Genomic DNA, 14114 nt, shown 5'->3' with positions numbered 1-14114 from the left:
GCCGTGTGCGTGTGTCCCAGATTTCTCCCCCGTGTGTGTGTGTGTGTGTGTGAGATTCCTCCCCCATGTGTGTGTGTCCCAGATTCTTCCCCCCACTCCACAGTGTGTGTGTCATGTGTCCCAGATTTCCCCCCCCAGTGAGGGAGAGGTGTGTGTTGGGTGGGTGTTACGTGTACGTTAGATGCCCTCAGGGTTAATGACCTCCAACCACAGTTACTGAGCTCTCTCCCGGTTCGGGAGGTGAATCACTCCTACCCCCAATCAGACTTATTTTTGGCTGAAGTGTTCTGTTCAATGAGCCTGTTTTGTCTGGCAGACTGTGATAGATCCATGCTTCCCATTCCTCCTGATTGGCTCACTGCTGAGCTATTTCATGTGATTGTCACTGTGTCACCCTCCCACTGTATGGGCTCAGTGGATTGGGTAAGCAGATTTGGTGGCTGTGCCAGGTTGCTCTGCACCCCCCGACCCAGTCCCCAACTCAAACGTGGTCCCTTGAGGCCCAGTAACTGGGGAGACCTGATCCCAGGCACCACACAGGGGTGCCAGGCCCACCAAGTCTGTACAGCCAATAAACCCGATGGGGCAAGAAGACCAGAGAATAACCAACCTCTAGGCCTGGCTGAAGAGTTTCTGGGTGTGGGGCGGAGAATGGGGATAGGAGCAGGAGGGGATATTGTGCTAAATGGCCTCCTGCTATGTCGTTGCTTGCTGTTTCTAATTGATCTCCACGTCTTCACAGGCCATCGACTCCTGACATCCTGCCCAATATTCTCAGTAAAATCGGCAACACCCCAATGGTTCGCCTGAACAAAATCACTCAAGCTCACGGTCTGAAGTGTGAGCTATGTAAGTATCTGAGCAGGCAGGGAGCAGCTACTCGGCCTGATGAGTGTTCATTCTTTTATTTGTTTTCTGTCTTTGTGAAAAATTGGGCATGTTCACACACAAATCAATTAAGACAAGTTGAGGAAGGCAAATGGAGTACTGGCCTCAATTGCAAGGAAATTGAGTATAGAAGTGGTATGAAATATTTCCAGGAAGAAATAGGACATTCAGCCCATCAAAGCTGCTCTGTCATTTAATGATGTCATGGCTTATCCATGTGGTCTACCCCCTCACCTCCTGCATCAACCAGAAATCTAGCTCTGATTTAATGACCTGGCCTTCACTGCTCTTCGGGGAAGAGAGTTCCACAGACCAGCGGCTCTCAGATTACATTTTTTTTCTATCTCCATCTTAAGTGGGAGATGCCTCATTTTTAAACAGTGTCCCCTAGTTCTCTCCAGTCTCTCCCACAACAGGAAACATTCTATCAACATCCATTCTATCAAATCTCCTTAGGATCAGGTATGTTTCAATAAGATCACCTCCTGTTCATTTGAACTCCAGTTGATATAGATAATTTCTTCATCCCAGCAATTGATTATGTGAAAATTCTCTGAACCTTTTCCAACATATTTCTATCCTTTCGTAAACAAGGAGACCAGTGAGTGGTTAACCCCACTGCATTCATCTTTCTCAACTTTTAGACTCCATACATCCTGCATTGAACACCAACATCCCAATTCCTCTCTGCTTGCTTCACCTGTATTCCAACCTTATGAGCTCTATAATTTATCTCCAGTTCAATTGTTCACTACTTTTTTTTTATAGTTCCAACCAAAATGGTTAAGTTGACATTTTCCTATCTGGTACTCCAAAACTTTGCCCACTCATTTAACCTTTCTACATTCCTTTGCACACTCCTCACATCCTTTTATACAACTAGCTTTCTTGCCCATATATATATCGTCAGCTGTTTAACCAACCAGAACTTCCATCCCTTCAGCCACGTCATTGATATCGAATGGAAGCAGGTGGGGCCAAGCGCCATTTCTGGTACCAATTCACAAGTTACAGCTTGCCAGCCCAAAAATGATCCAATTATCCCTCCTCTGCTTCTGTTAGCTAACCTAATCCTCTACCATGTTAATGTTACTCCATGCAAAATAAATTTGTATAGTAACCTTTGATGTGGCAACTGATAAAAAGGTCTTCTGGAAACCCAATGTACTAGATCTACAGGTCTTTTTCTTATTCATGGGATGTGAATATTGCGTACAAAACGTGAGTGCAGCCTCATTTGGAATATTGCATGCAGTTCTGGTCGCCCCACTACAGAAAGGATGCGTTGGAAAAGGTACAGAGGAGATTTACCAGGATGTTGCCTAGTCTGGAGCGCAGGCCCTATGAAGAAAGGCTGAGGGACTTGGGTCTGTTCTCATTGGAGAGAAGGAGGCTAAGAGGGGATTTAATAGAGACATTCAAGATGATCAGAGGATTAGGTAGGATGGACAGTGAGAGTCTTTTTCTGAGGATGATGACTTCAGCTTGTACAAGGGGGCATAGCTACAAATTGAGGGGTGATAGATTTAAGACAGATGTCAGAGGTAGGTTCTTTACTCAGAGAGTGTTAAGGGCGTGGAACGCCCTGTCTGCCAGTGTAGGTAACTCAACCACATTAGGGGCATTTAAACAGTCCTTGGATAAGCATATGGATAATGATAGGATAGTGTAGGGGGAGGGGCTTAGATTAGTTCACAGGTCGGTGCAACATCGAGGGCCAAAGGGCCTGTTCTGCGTTGTATTGTTCTATGTTCAATGTTCTAGCCAGGCAGCATTTATTGCCCATCCCTAATTGCCCAGAGAGCAGTTGACAGTCTAACACATCGCTGTGGGTCTGTAAGCCAGGCAGGTAAGGATGGTAGTTTCCTTCCCGAAAGGACATTAGTGAACCAGATGGGTTTTTCCTGCAATTGGCGATGGATTCATGATCATTGTTAGACTCTTAATTCCGGATATTTATTGAATTCAGATTTCACCATCTGCCATGGCAGGATTCAAACCCAGGTCCACAGAACATTATCTGGGTTAACAGTCCGATGATAATATCACAAGGCCATCAACTTCTCCTCGGTTGCCCTTGAGAAGGTGGTGATGAGCTACCTTCTTGAACTGCTGCAGTCCTCCTGCTGAAGGTTGACTCACAATGCTATTACAGAGGGAGTTCCAGGATTTTGACCCAGCGACAGTGAAGGAACAGTGATATATTTTCAAGTCAGGGTGGTGAGTGACTTGAAGGTGGTTGTGTTCCCATGTATCTGATGCCTCGGTTTGGTGGCTTCACCAGGTTGACACCTCATTTCTGGCAATGCCTGGTGCTGCTCCCAGCATGCCCTCCTGCACTCTCCATTGAACCAGAGTTGATCCCCTGGCTTGACGGTAATGGTTGAGTGGGGGAATATGCTGGGCCATGAGATTAAGATTGTGCTGGAGTACAATCCTGCTGCTGTTGATGGCCCACAGTCTTGAGTCACTAGATCTGTGTGAAGGCAGAACTTCTCTCACCCCCATGTTGTGCTCCTCTTGCTCAATGTGGGAGCTCAGGGACAGGGCTGATGTCCCTGACCCCTTCACGTGCAGGAAGTGTGTCCAGCTGCAGCTCTTGTTAGACCGCATGACAGCTCTGGAGCTGCGGATGGACTCACTTTGGAGCATACGTGATGCTGAGGGGGTCGTGGATAGCATGTTTAGCAATTTGGTCACACCGAAGATTAGGATTGCTGAGGGAGATAGCGAATGGGTGACCAAAAGGCAGAGGAAGGGCAGGAAGGCAGTGCAGGTGTCCCCTGCGGTCATCTCCCTCCAAAACAGGTATTCTGTTTTGGACACTGTTGGGGGAGATGGCTCACCAGAGGAAGGCAGCAGTAGCCAGGTTCATGGCACCGTGGCTGGCTCTGCTATACAGAAGGACGGGAAAAAGAGTGGAAGGGCGATAGTCATTGGGGATTCAATTGTAAGGGGAGTAGATAGGCGGTTCTGCGGTCGGAAACGGGACTCCTGAATGGTATGTTGCCTCCCAGGTGCACAGGTCAGGGATGTCTCCGATCGGCTGCAGAATATTCTGAAGGGGGAGGGTGAACAGCCAGCTGTCGTGGTGCATATAGGCACCAATGATATAGGCAGAAAATGGGATGAGGTCCCACAAGCAGAATTTAGGGAGCTAGGAGCCAAGTTAAAAAGTAGGACCTCAAAGGTAGTAATCTCAGGATTGCTACCAGTGCCACGTGCTAGTCAGTGCAGAAATGAAAGATTAGCTAGGATGAATGCTTGGCTTGAGAGATGGTGTAGGAGGGAGGGGTTCAGATTTTTGGGACATTGGAACCAGTTCTGGGGAAGGTGGGACTATTACAAATTGGACAGTCTACACCTGAGCCGGACTGGAACCAATGTCCTTGGGGGTGCTTTTGCTAATGCTGTGGGTGAGGGTTTCAACTAATGTTGCAGGGGGATGGGAACCAAATATTGGACAGAAAAGAGATAGAAACGAAAGCCTGTAGGGAACTAGATAATGGAGTCAGTGTGACTAAAGGGAATAGTAGTCGGGGAGCAGATGATGAACACTAAGGGACAGGTGGTCTGAGGTGCAATTGTTTTAATGCGAGAAGTGTAGTAGATAAGGCAGATGAGCTTAGGGTTTGGATTGGTACCTGGAAGTATGGTGTTATTGCTATTACTGAGACTTGGTTGAGGGAAGGGCATGATTGGCAACGAGTTGTCCCAGGGTATCGATGCTTCAGGCGGGATAGAGAGGGAGGTAAAAGGGGTGGAGGAGTTGCAGTAATGGTCAAAGACGATATCACAGCCGTACTGAAGGAGGGCCCCATGGAGAACTCAAGCAGTGAGGCAATATGGGTAGAACTCAGAAATAGGAAGGATGCAGTAACAATGTTGGGGCTGTACTACAGGCCTCCCAACGGCGAGCGTGAGATAGAGGTACAAATATGTAAACAGATAATGGAAAGGTGTAGGAGAAACAGGGCGGTGGTGATGGGAGATTTTAATTTTCCCAACATTGACTGGGATTCACTCAGTGTTAGGGGTCAAGACGGAGCAGAATTTGTAAGGTGTCTCTGGGTGGGTTTTCTAGAGCAGTAGTTCAACTTGGGAAGGGGCCATACTGGACCTGGTGTTGGGGAATGAACCCGGCCATGTGGTTGAAATTACAATAGCGGACTACTTTGGAAATAGCGACCACAATTCCGTAAGTTTTACAATACTCATGGACAAGGATGGGAGTGGTCCTAAAGGAAGAATACTAAACTGGGGGAAGACCAACTATACCAAGAATCGGCAGGATATGAGGAATGTAGATTGGGAGAAACTGTTTGAAGGCCAATCCACATTTGGTATGTGGGAGGCTTTTAAGGAGAGGTTGATTAGCGTGCAGGAGAGACACGTTCCTGTGAAAATGAGGAATAGAAATGGCAAGATTAAGGAACCATGGATGACAGGTGAAATTGTGAGATGAGCCAAGAGGAAAAAGGAAGTATACATGAGGCCTAGGTGACTGAAGACAGACGAAGCTTTGCAAGAATATCAGGAATGTAGAGTGAATCTGAAAAAAGGGATTAAGAGGGCTAAGAGAGGACATGAGATATTGCTGGCCAACATGGTTAAGGAAAATCCCAAAGCCTTTTATTCATATATAAAGAGCAAGAGGGTAACTAGAGAAAGGATTGGCCCACTTAAGGACAAAGAAGGAAAGCGCTGAGTCAGAGAAAATGGGTGACATTCTTAATGAGTACTTGGCATCGATATTCGCCAAGGAGGGACATGACGGATGTTGAGGTTAGGGATAGATGTTTGCTTAGTCTCGGTCAAGTTGACACAAGGAAGGAGGAAGTGTTGGGTATCCGAAAAGACATTAAGGTGGACAAGTCCCCAGGTCCGGATGGGATCTATCCCAGGTTACTGAGGGAAGCGAGAGATGAAATAGCCGGGGCCCTAACAGATATCTTTGCAGTGTCCTTAAACACGGATGAGGTCCCAGAGGACTGGAGACTTGTTAATGTTGTCCCCTTGTTTAAAAAGGGCAGAAAGGATTATCCAGGTAATTATAGACCAGTGAGCCTGACGTCAGTGGTAGGGAAGCTACTGGAGAAGAAACTGAGGGATAGGATCTATTCCCATTTGGAGGAAAATGGGCTTATCAGTGATAGGCAACTTGGTTTTGTGCAGGGAAGGTCATGTCTTACCAACTTAATAGAATTCTTTGAGGACGTGACAAAGTTGATTGATGAGGGAAAGGCCGTAGATGTCATATACATGGACTTCAGTAAGGCGTTTGATAAGGTTCCCCATGGCAGGCTGATGGAGAAACTGAAGTTGCATGGGGTCCAGGGTGTGCTAGCTAGATGGATAAAAAACTGGCTAGGCAACAGGAGACAGAGGGTAGTAGTAGAATGGAGTTTCTCAAATTGGAGATCTGTGACCAGTGGTGTTCCACAGGGATCTGTGCTGGGACCACTGTTGTTTGTGATATATGTAAATGATCTGGAGGAAGGTGTAGGTGGTCTGATCAGCAAGTTTGCTGATGACACTAAGATTGGTGGAATAGCTGATAGTGAAGGGGACTGTCAGAGATTACAGCAGAATGTAGATAGACTGGAGAGTTGGGCAGATAAATGGCAGGTGGAGCTCAATCCGGGCAAATGCGAGGTGTTGCATTTTGGAAGATCAAATTCAAGGGCGAACTATACAGCAAATGGAAAAGTCCTGGGGAAAATTGATGAACAGAGAGATCTGGGTGTTCAGGTTCATTGTTCCCTGAAGGTGACAATACAGGTCAATAGGGTGGTCAAGAAGGCATATGGCATGCTTTCCTTCATTGGGCGGGGTATTGAGTACAAGAGTTGGCAGGTCATGTCGCAGTTGTATAGGACTTTGGTTCGACCACATTTGGAGTACTGTGTACAGTTCTGGTCGCCACATTACCAAAAGGATGTGGATGCTTTGGAGAGGGTGCAGAGGAGGTTCACCAGGATGTTGCCTGGTATGGAGGGTGCTAACTATGAAGAGAGGTTGAATAGATTAGGATTATTTTCATTAGAAAGACAGAGATTGAGGGGAACTTGATTGAGGTCTACAAAATCATGAGGGGTATAGACAGGGTGGATAGCTAAAAGCTTTTTCCCCAGAGTGGGGGACTCAATTACTAGGGGTCATGAGTTCAAAGTGAGGAGGAGGAAAGTTTGAGGGAGATATGCGTGGAAAGTTCTTTACACAGAGTGTGGTGGGTGCCTGGAACGCGTTGCCAGTGGAGGTGGTAGGCGCAGACACGTTAGCGTCTTTTCAGATATATTTGGACAGGTACATGGATGGTTAGGGAGCAAATGGACACAGACCGTTAGAAAATAGATGACAGGTTAGACAGAGGATCTTGATCGGCGCAGGCTTGGAGGGCTGAAGGGCCTGTTCCTGTGCTGTAGGTTTCTTTGTTCTTTGTTTATCTTCACAAGGACTATGCGATGGTCACTCTTAATGATACCGTCATGGACAGATCATTTGCAGCTGGCAGATTGGTAAGGATCAAGTTAGGAATGTTTTTCCACTTCACCAAAAAGCTGAGCCAGTCTGGCAGCATCTTTCAGGAGAAAGAACATTTAACATTTTTCGGTCCAGTAAGTGGTTCTGAAGAAGGGTCATGCAGACTCGGGGAAAATGTGAAAACTCCGCATATTTGCCTGAGGATTGACTTGAACCGGGTCTCTGGCACTGTGTAGCAGCAGTGCGAACCACTGAGCCACTGTACTACCCGCATCTTCTCCATTTCCTAGTTCTTGTGTTCTTTTGCCCAACTTTTGTCTATGCATGGGGTAAGTTTCCTCGGGCCTCATTTTGGTGTTATCTGATGTCACCAGATTAATAAGAATCCCAAGATCCCAAAGTTCTGGGGACACTGGTTGAAATTCCTCTAAGGCAGATGATGAAATTTGAATTCCATTAAAAGCTGGCTAATGGTGACTGTGAAACCACCGATTGTCCTAAAGGCCCATCTGGTTCATTATTGTTTTTCAGGGAAGGAAACTGCAAATTATTTGGAAAGGGCTCTGAGAGATAGGACTTACAATAACTTGGAAAGGCACAGTTTGATTTGAGATAGTCAGCATGGATTTGTGAGGGGCAGATCATACCTCACAAACTTTACTAAATTCTTTGAAGAGGTGACCAAACACGTGGATGAAGGTAGAGCAGTGGATGTCGTATACGTGGATTTAAGTAAGGTGTTTGATAAGGTTCCCCATGGTAGGCTCATGAAGGAGGTAAAGAAGCATGGGATAGGGGAAATGTGGCAGATTGGATTCAGAATTGGCTGACTCTAAGAAGACAAAGGGTGGTAGTGGATAGAAAATATTCAACATGGTGCTCACTTACGAGTGGTGTACCACAAGGATCTGTTCTGGGTCCTCTTCTATTCGTGATTTTTATAAATGATTTGGATGAAGGAGTGGAAGAGTGGATTAGTAAGTTCTCGGATGGTACGAAGGTGCGTCACGTTGTGGATAGTGCGGAGGACTGTTCTAGGTTACAACGGGACATTGATAGGATGCAGAGCTGGGCTGAGAAGTGGCAGATGGAGATTAACCCTGAAAAGTGTGAGGTGATTCATTTTGGAAGGACAAATTTGAAAGCAGAATACAGGGTCAACGGAAAGATTCTTGGCAGTGTGGAGGAACAGAGAGATCTCAGGGTTCATGTCCACAGTTCCCTGAAAGCGTCACCCAGGTGGATAGAGTTGTTAAGAAGGCGTATGGTGAGTTAGTTTTCATTAATAGAGGGATCGGGTTCAAGTGCTGTGAAGTTATGCTCCAGCTTCACAAAAGCCTGGTTAGGCCACATCTGGAGCATTGTGTCCAGCTCTGGTTGCCTCATTACAGGAAAGATGTGGAAGCATTGGAAAAGGTGCAGAGGAGATTTACCAGGATGTTGCCTGGAATGGAGGGAAGGTCTTACGAGGAAAAGTTGAGAGAGCTAGGGCTTTTCTCTTTAGAACGATGGAGGATGAGAGGTGACTTGATAGAGGTGTACAAAATGGTCAGAGGTATAGATAGAGTGGACAGCCAGAGATTTTTTCCTAGGGTGGAGGTAGCTATTATGAGGGGACATAGTTTTAAAGTGAGTGGAGGTAGATATAGGGGAGATGTCAGAGCTAGGTGCTTTACTCAGAGAGTGGCAGGGGCGTGGAATGCATTGCCGGAGAGAGTAGTGGAGTCAGCCTCATTAGGGACGTTTAAGCGGCTATTAGATAGGCATTTGGATGATAGTATAAGGTAGGGGTGGAGGTTAGATAGACCTTAGGATTAGTGTAAAAGTTCGGCACAACATCGTGGGCCAAAGGGCCTGTCCTGTTCTATGTTCTATGTTCTATGTTCTATCCTCACCAGTCTGGTCTATATGTGAATCTAGATCAACAGCAATGTGGTTGACTCTCACCTGCCGTCTGGACACTTAGACTTGGGAAATAAATGCTGGCCCAGTCAGTGATGCCCACGTCCTATGAATAAAAAAAGTGGGAGGTATTTGCAGCTACTTGCCTCTGAGTATCCCAGTTGTATTCTATCCTGTTGTGGGACAGCAGGAAGAGTGGGGGAGACATGTAGCTATGATGAACATCTACTCTGGAACACTGGGCTGCTAGTTCGGATGGCGGGTATGTGTAAAGTGTTGAGGACAAACTGCACAACTCTTTGGCACTACTTTGAGAGTTAATAAAGTTAAAAGAGAAACTCTATTTGTCGACTAGCAGCAGCCTCTGAACAAGGGGAACAGGATTCACAAAAGGGAGTAGGAGTCTGGAACTCTTCTCACAGAGCCCGGGCTGAGGTATAGAGTTATACAGCATGGAAACAGAACCTTTAGTCCAACTGGTCCGTGCTGAATATAATTCCAAAACAAACCAGTCCCACCTGTCTGCTCTGGCCCATATCCCTCCAGACCTTTCCTATTCACCTATTATCCAAATGTCTTTTAAACGTTGTAATTGTACCCACATCCACCACTTCATCAGGAGGTTCATTCCAAGCACGAGCCACCCTCTGTGTAAAAAAATTTGCCTCATGTCTTTTTTTAAATCTCTCTCCCCTTGCTTTGAAAGTGTGCTCCCTAGTCCTGGAAATCCCCCCATGCGAGAGAACAAACAACTACCATCGACTCTATCTACACCTCACATTCTTTTATAAATTTCTATCAAGTCACCTCTCAACCTCTTACACTCCAGTGAAAAAAGTCCCAGCCTTTCCTTACTAGTCAAACCTTCCACACCCAGCAACATCCGGCAAATGTCTTCTGACCTTCTTGTTTGTTGCACCAAATTGCAATACCTCGCATTTGTCCAGATTGAACTCCATCTGCTATTTTTCAGCCAATTGACTCATTTGATCAAGATCCCTTTGTAATCTTAGAAAACCTTCTTCACTGCCTACAATGCCACCAATTTTGAATTTTGTACCTGCACCCCTAGATCCTTCTGTACTACAGCACTACCCAATGAATTATGTACCTGAAAACCTAGGCTGATATTTTTTTGAAAGCCCAGTGTGCAGAGAGTGAAATTGGAGTCATGCTGCTATGGCTGTAAAGAACATAGGTGAGATTGCACCTGGAGACCTGTGTACAGTTTGCTTCCTTCCCTAAGAGGGATAGTCTTATGTTGGAAGTGGATTAGAGGAGATTCACTCAGATGGTTTCTTGGACGAAGGAGTTTGTTTTGCTAGAAAAGATGCAACAGGTTAGGGGTTGGAGTTGAGAAGAATGAGAGGTGATCTTATTGAAATATGGGTTTCTGAGGGAGCTTGACAGGGCAGATACTGAGAGGATGTTGCCTGGGGCTGGGAAGAGTCTGGAACTAGAGGGTGCAGTTTCAGAATTGGGGCTGTCTCATTTGAGAGCAAAGTGAGGAGGAATTTCGTCTGAGGCTTGTTGAAGTTTGGAGGTCTCTTTACCAGGGAACATAGGACGCTAGGTCAAGGTTTTTAGACAGCTTTTGATCAACTAGCGAGTCAAGAGTTATTGGTGTTGACAAAAAAGTGAAGTTGAGGCTGCAATCAAATTGTGATGTTACTAAATGGCAGAGGGGAATTGATGGGCTGAATGGTCACTTCTTGCTCCAGAATATGCACCTGATATACAGCTGTTTCTCAATGAGGTTCCTGAAATCTCTCTCAAACTCAGCTCAGGGGCCAGTTCCTGAGCCCCCCATGAAACTAGCTTTCAGGCTCCATGTCAAATTCAGCCCAACTCCCTGGGAACATTACAGACTCACATTAACCCGTCCATCCTTCCCTCTGTCAGTCCCCCAGGGTGGTGCTGAATGTCCACCCCCCAGGAATACCAGCACCCCACACCACATCCTCCTGAGTGTTCTGCTCGTTGCGGCTCATTCCCACACAGGGTTAGCTGGAGGGTGATACTGGGGTGAATGTTACTGATTTGAAGTTTGTTTGGTTCTAGTAGCAAAGTGTGAATATTTTAATGCTGGGGGCAGTGTGAAGGATCGTATTGCCTTGCGGATGGTGGAAGACGCAGAAAAGGCTGGAGCTCTGAAACCTGGTGATACCATCATTGAGCCGACCTCTGGAAACACGGGTAAGTTGTTATCCAGTCATTAACTGCTGGCTCTCTGCTGACAGCTCACCCCCACCTGATCATGAATGATCTATGTACCTCACAGGGATTGGGCTGGCGTTGGCTGCTGCAGTTAAAGGATATCACTGCATCATTGTTCTTCCAGAGAAGATGAGCACAGAGAAGGTAAAAGCAAATCAGCTGCGGTGGGTGGGAGACAGCAAGAGATTCGGGGCCCGTGGGGAATACAGACTTACACAAGATCATGATATTACAGTTTTTGGGAGCAGTCGTTTTGGAGCATTGATTTTAAAATTGGAAAACTGAGGATGCTGGGGGAAGCAAATATAAACAGCAAGTGCACGTAGATTCTGGAACTGGAGGAGACATCGACCCTAATGTGATCTCATTCGAAATTGCCCATGTTCCAGGAGGAAAAATGTCCCAGCCTATTTTTTTTATAACTGAGACCCTTCCAATTTTGGCATCATCCTGGTAAATCTTTTCTGAATCTGTCTAATTTAATAATATCCTTCCTGTAACAGGGTGAGTAGAACTGCTCACATTACTCTAGAAGAGTCCTCACCAATGTCCTGTATGACCGTGTCCCATCTCCTATACTCAAAGGACTGAGCAGTGACGGTTCCTGGGAAACTTTAGTTATGAGGAAAGATCAGAGAAGTTGGAATGTTTTACTTGGAGGCTGAGAGGTGATTTAAGTATTCAATGCCTATTGTTCTTTGGGGGAAGCAGAGATTCCCGATTTATTCCACCCACCCCACCATCCCAGAAACCACCTCTCAGCATCTTCCCTATCAAGATCCATCCAAACTGGATTGACTTTCCCCTATGTAGACAATTATCTGTTCCTTGTTTTCTGAAGGTTGATGTACTACGAGCTCTCGGAGCAGAGATTGTGCGAACACCAACAAGTGCCAGCTTTGATTCACCAGAGTCTCATGTTGGTGTTGCCTGGAGACTGAAGAATGAAATCCCCAACTCCTGTATCCTGGATCAGGTCAGTCATGTTACCTTATGGTTCAGGGCTGGATCCTCCCTGTCCAATCCCCATACTGCCTTCTCAAGCTGAAGGGGATGGCAGGCAAGTAGCAAAGAGGCAGTTGAGGAATATATCTATATGGACTTCAGTAAGGCCTTTGACATGGTCCTGCACAGCAGGCTAGTCATGAAAGGTAGGTCACATGGGATCCAGGGAAAGCTAGCTAACTGGATTCGCAATTGGCTTGAAGTTATAAAGCAGAGGGTGATGGTTGAAGTTTGTTTCTCGGATTGGAGGCCTGTGACTAGTGGTGTGCTACAGGGGTCAGTCTGAGACCTTTGTTATTCGCTATGTACATTAAATGGTCTAGATGTGAATGTACAGGGTATGATTAGTAAGTTCACGCATGATACAAAATTAGGAGGTATCGTTGATAGCAAAGAAGGTTATCACAAATTACAGAGAGTGATCTTGATCAGATGGGGAAGTGGGCTGAGGATTGGCAAATGCAGTTCAATACAGATAAGTGTGAGGTGTTACACTTTGGAAAGTCAACCCAAGGTAGGACTTAAACAATAAGTGATAAGGTCCTGAGGAGTGCTGTGGAACAGAGGGACCTAGGAAAACAAGTATATAGAATATAGAACAGTACAGCACAGAACAGGCCCTTCAGCCCACAATGTTGTGCCGACCATTGATCCTCATGTATGCACCCTCAAATTTCTGTGACCATATGCATGTCCAGCAGTCTCTTAAATGACCCCAATGACCTTGCTTCCACAACTGCTGCTGGCAACGCATTCCATGCTCTCACAACTCTCTGTGTAAAGAACCCGGCTCTGACATCCCCTCTATACTTTCCTCCAACCAGCTTAAAACTGTGACCCCTCGTGTTAGCCATTTCTGCCGTGGGAAATAGTCTCTGGCTATCAACTCTATTTTTGCCTCTCATTATCTTGTATACCTCAATTAGGTCCCCTCTCCTCCTCCTTTTCTCAAATGAAAAAAGTCCGAGCTCAGTCAACCTCTCTTCATAAGATAAGCCCTCCAGTCCAGGCAGCATCCTGGTAAACCTCCTCTGAACCCTCTCCAAAGCATCCACATCTTTCCTATAATAGGGTGACCAGAACTGGACGCAGTATTCCAAGTGCAGTCTAACCAAAGTTTTATAGAGCTGCAACAAGATCTCACGACTCTTAAACTCAATCTCCCTGCTAATGAAAGCCAAAACACCATATGCTTTCTTAACAACCCTGTCCACTTGGGTGGCCATTTTAAGGGATCTATGTATTTGCACACCAAGATCCCTCTGTTCCTCCACGCTGCCAAGAATCCTATCCTTAATCCTGTACTCAGCTTTCAAATTCGACCTTCCAAAATGCATCACCTCGCATTTATCCAGGTTGAACTCCATCTGCCACCTCTCAACCCATCTCTGCATCCTGTCAATGTCCCGCTGCAGCCTACAACAGCCCTCTATACTGTCAACGACACCTCCAACCTTTGTGTCATCTGCAAACTTGCTGACCCATCCTTCAATCCCCTCATCCAAGTCATTAATAAAAATTACAAACAGTAGAGGCCCAAGGACTGAGCCCTGTGGAACCCCACTCACCACTGACTTCCAGGCAGAATATTTTCCTTCTACTACCACTCGCTGCCTTCT

At 46.1% G+C, this 14114-nt stretch overlaps 1 protein-coding gene across 3 annotated transcripts in view; it reads left to right on the top strand.

The window, feature by feature from the left end:
• The first annotated feature begins 722 nt into the window (after window positions 1-722).
• cbsa (cystathionine beta-synthase a) overlaps window positions 723-14114 on the top strand; it is a 28186-nt gene continuing 14794 nt past the window's right edge. For 2 of the 3 annotated variants that reach the window (XM_059650062.1, XM_059650065.1), the window contains exons 1-4: window positions 723-849; window positions 11335-11469; window positions 11555-11634; window positions 12332-12466. In XM_059650062.1, coding sequence (XP_059506045.1) covers window positions 798-849; window positions 11335-11469; window positions 11555-11634; window positions 12332-12466 — 402 coding nt within the window. In that variant the 5' untranslated portion in view covers window positions 723-797. The remainder of the gene's footprint in view (window positions 850-11334; window positions 11470-11554; window positions 11635-12331; window positions 12467-14114) is intronic. The other variant, XM_059650063.1, reaches the window with a different exon arrangement.

The sequence above is a fragment of the Stegostoma tigrinum genome, chromosome 12 (assembly GCF_030684315.1).
Source record: "Stegostoma tigrinum isolate sSteTig4 chromosome 12, sSteTig4.hap1, whole genome shotgun sequence".
Classification (NCBI taxonomy): Eukaryota; Metazoa; Chordata; class Chondrichthyes; order Orectolobiformes; family Stegostomatidae; genus Stegostoma; species Stegostoma tigrinum.
The sequence above is the reverse complement of the archived record's forward strand: the minus strand, read 5'-3'. Positions and strand labels throughout refer to the sequence as shown.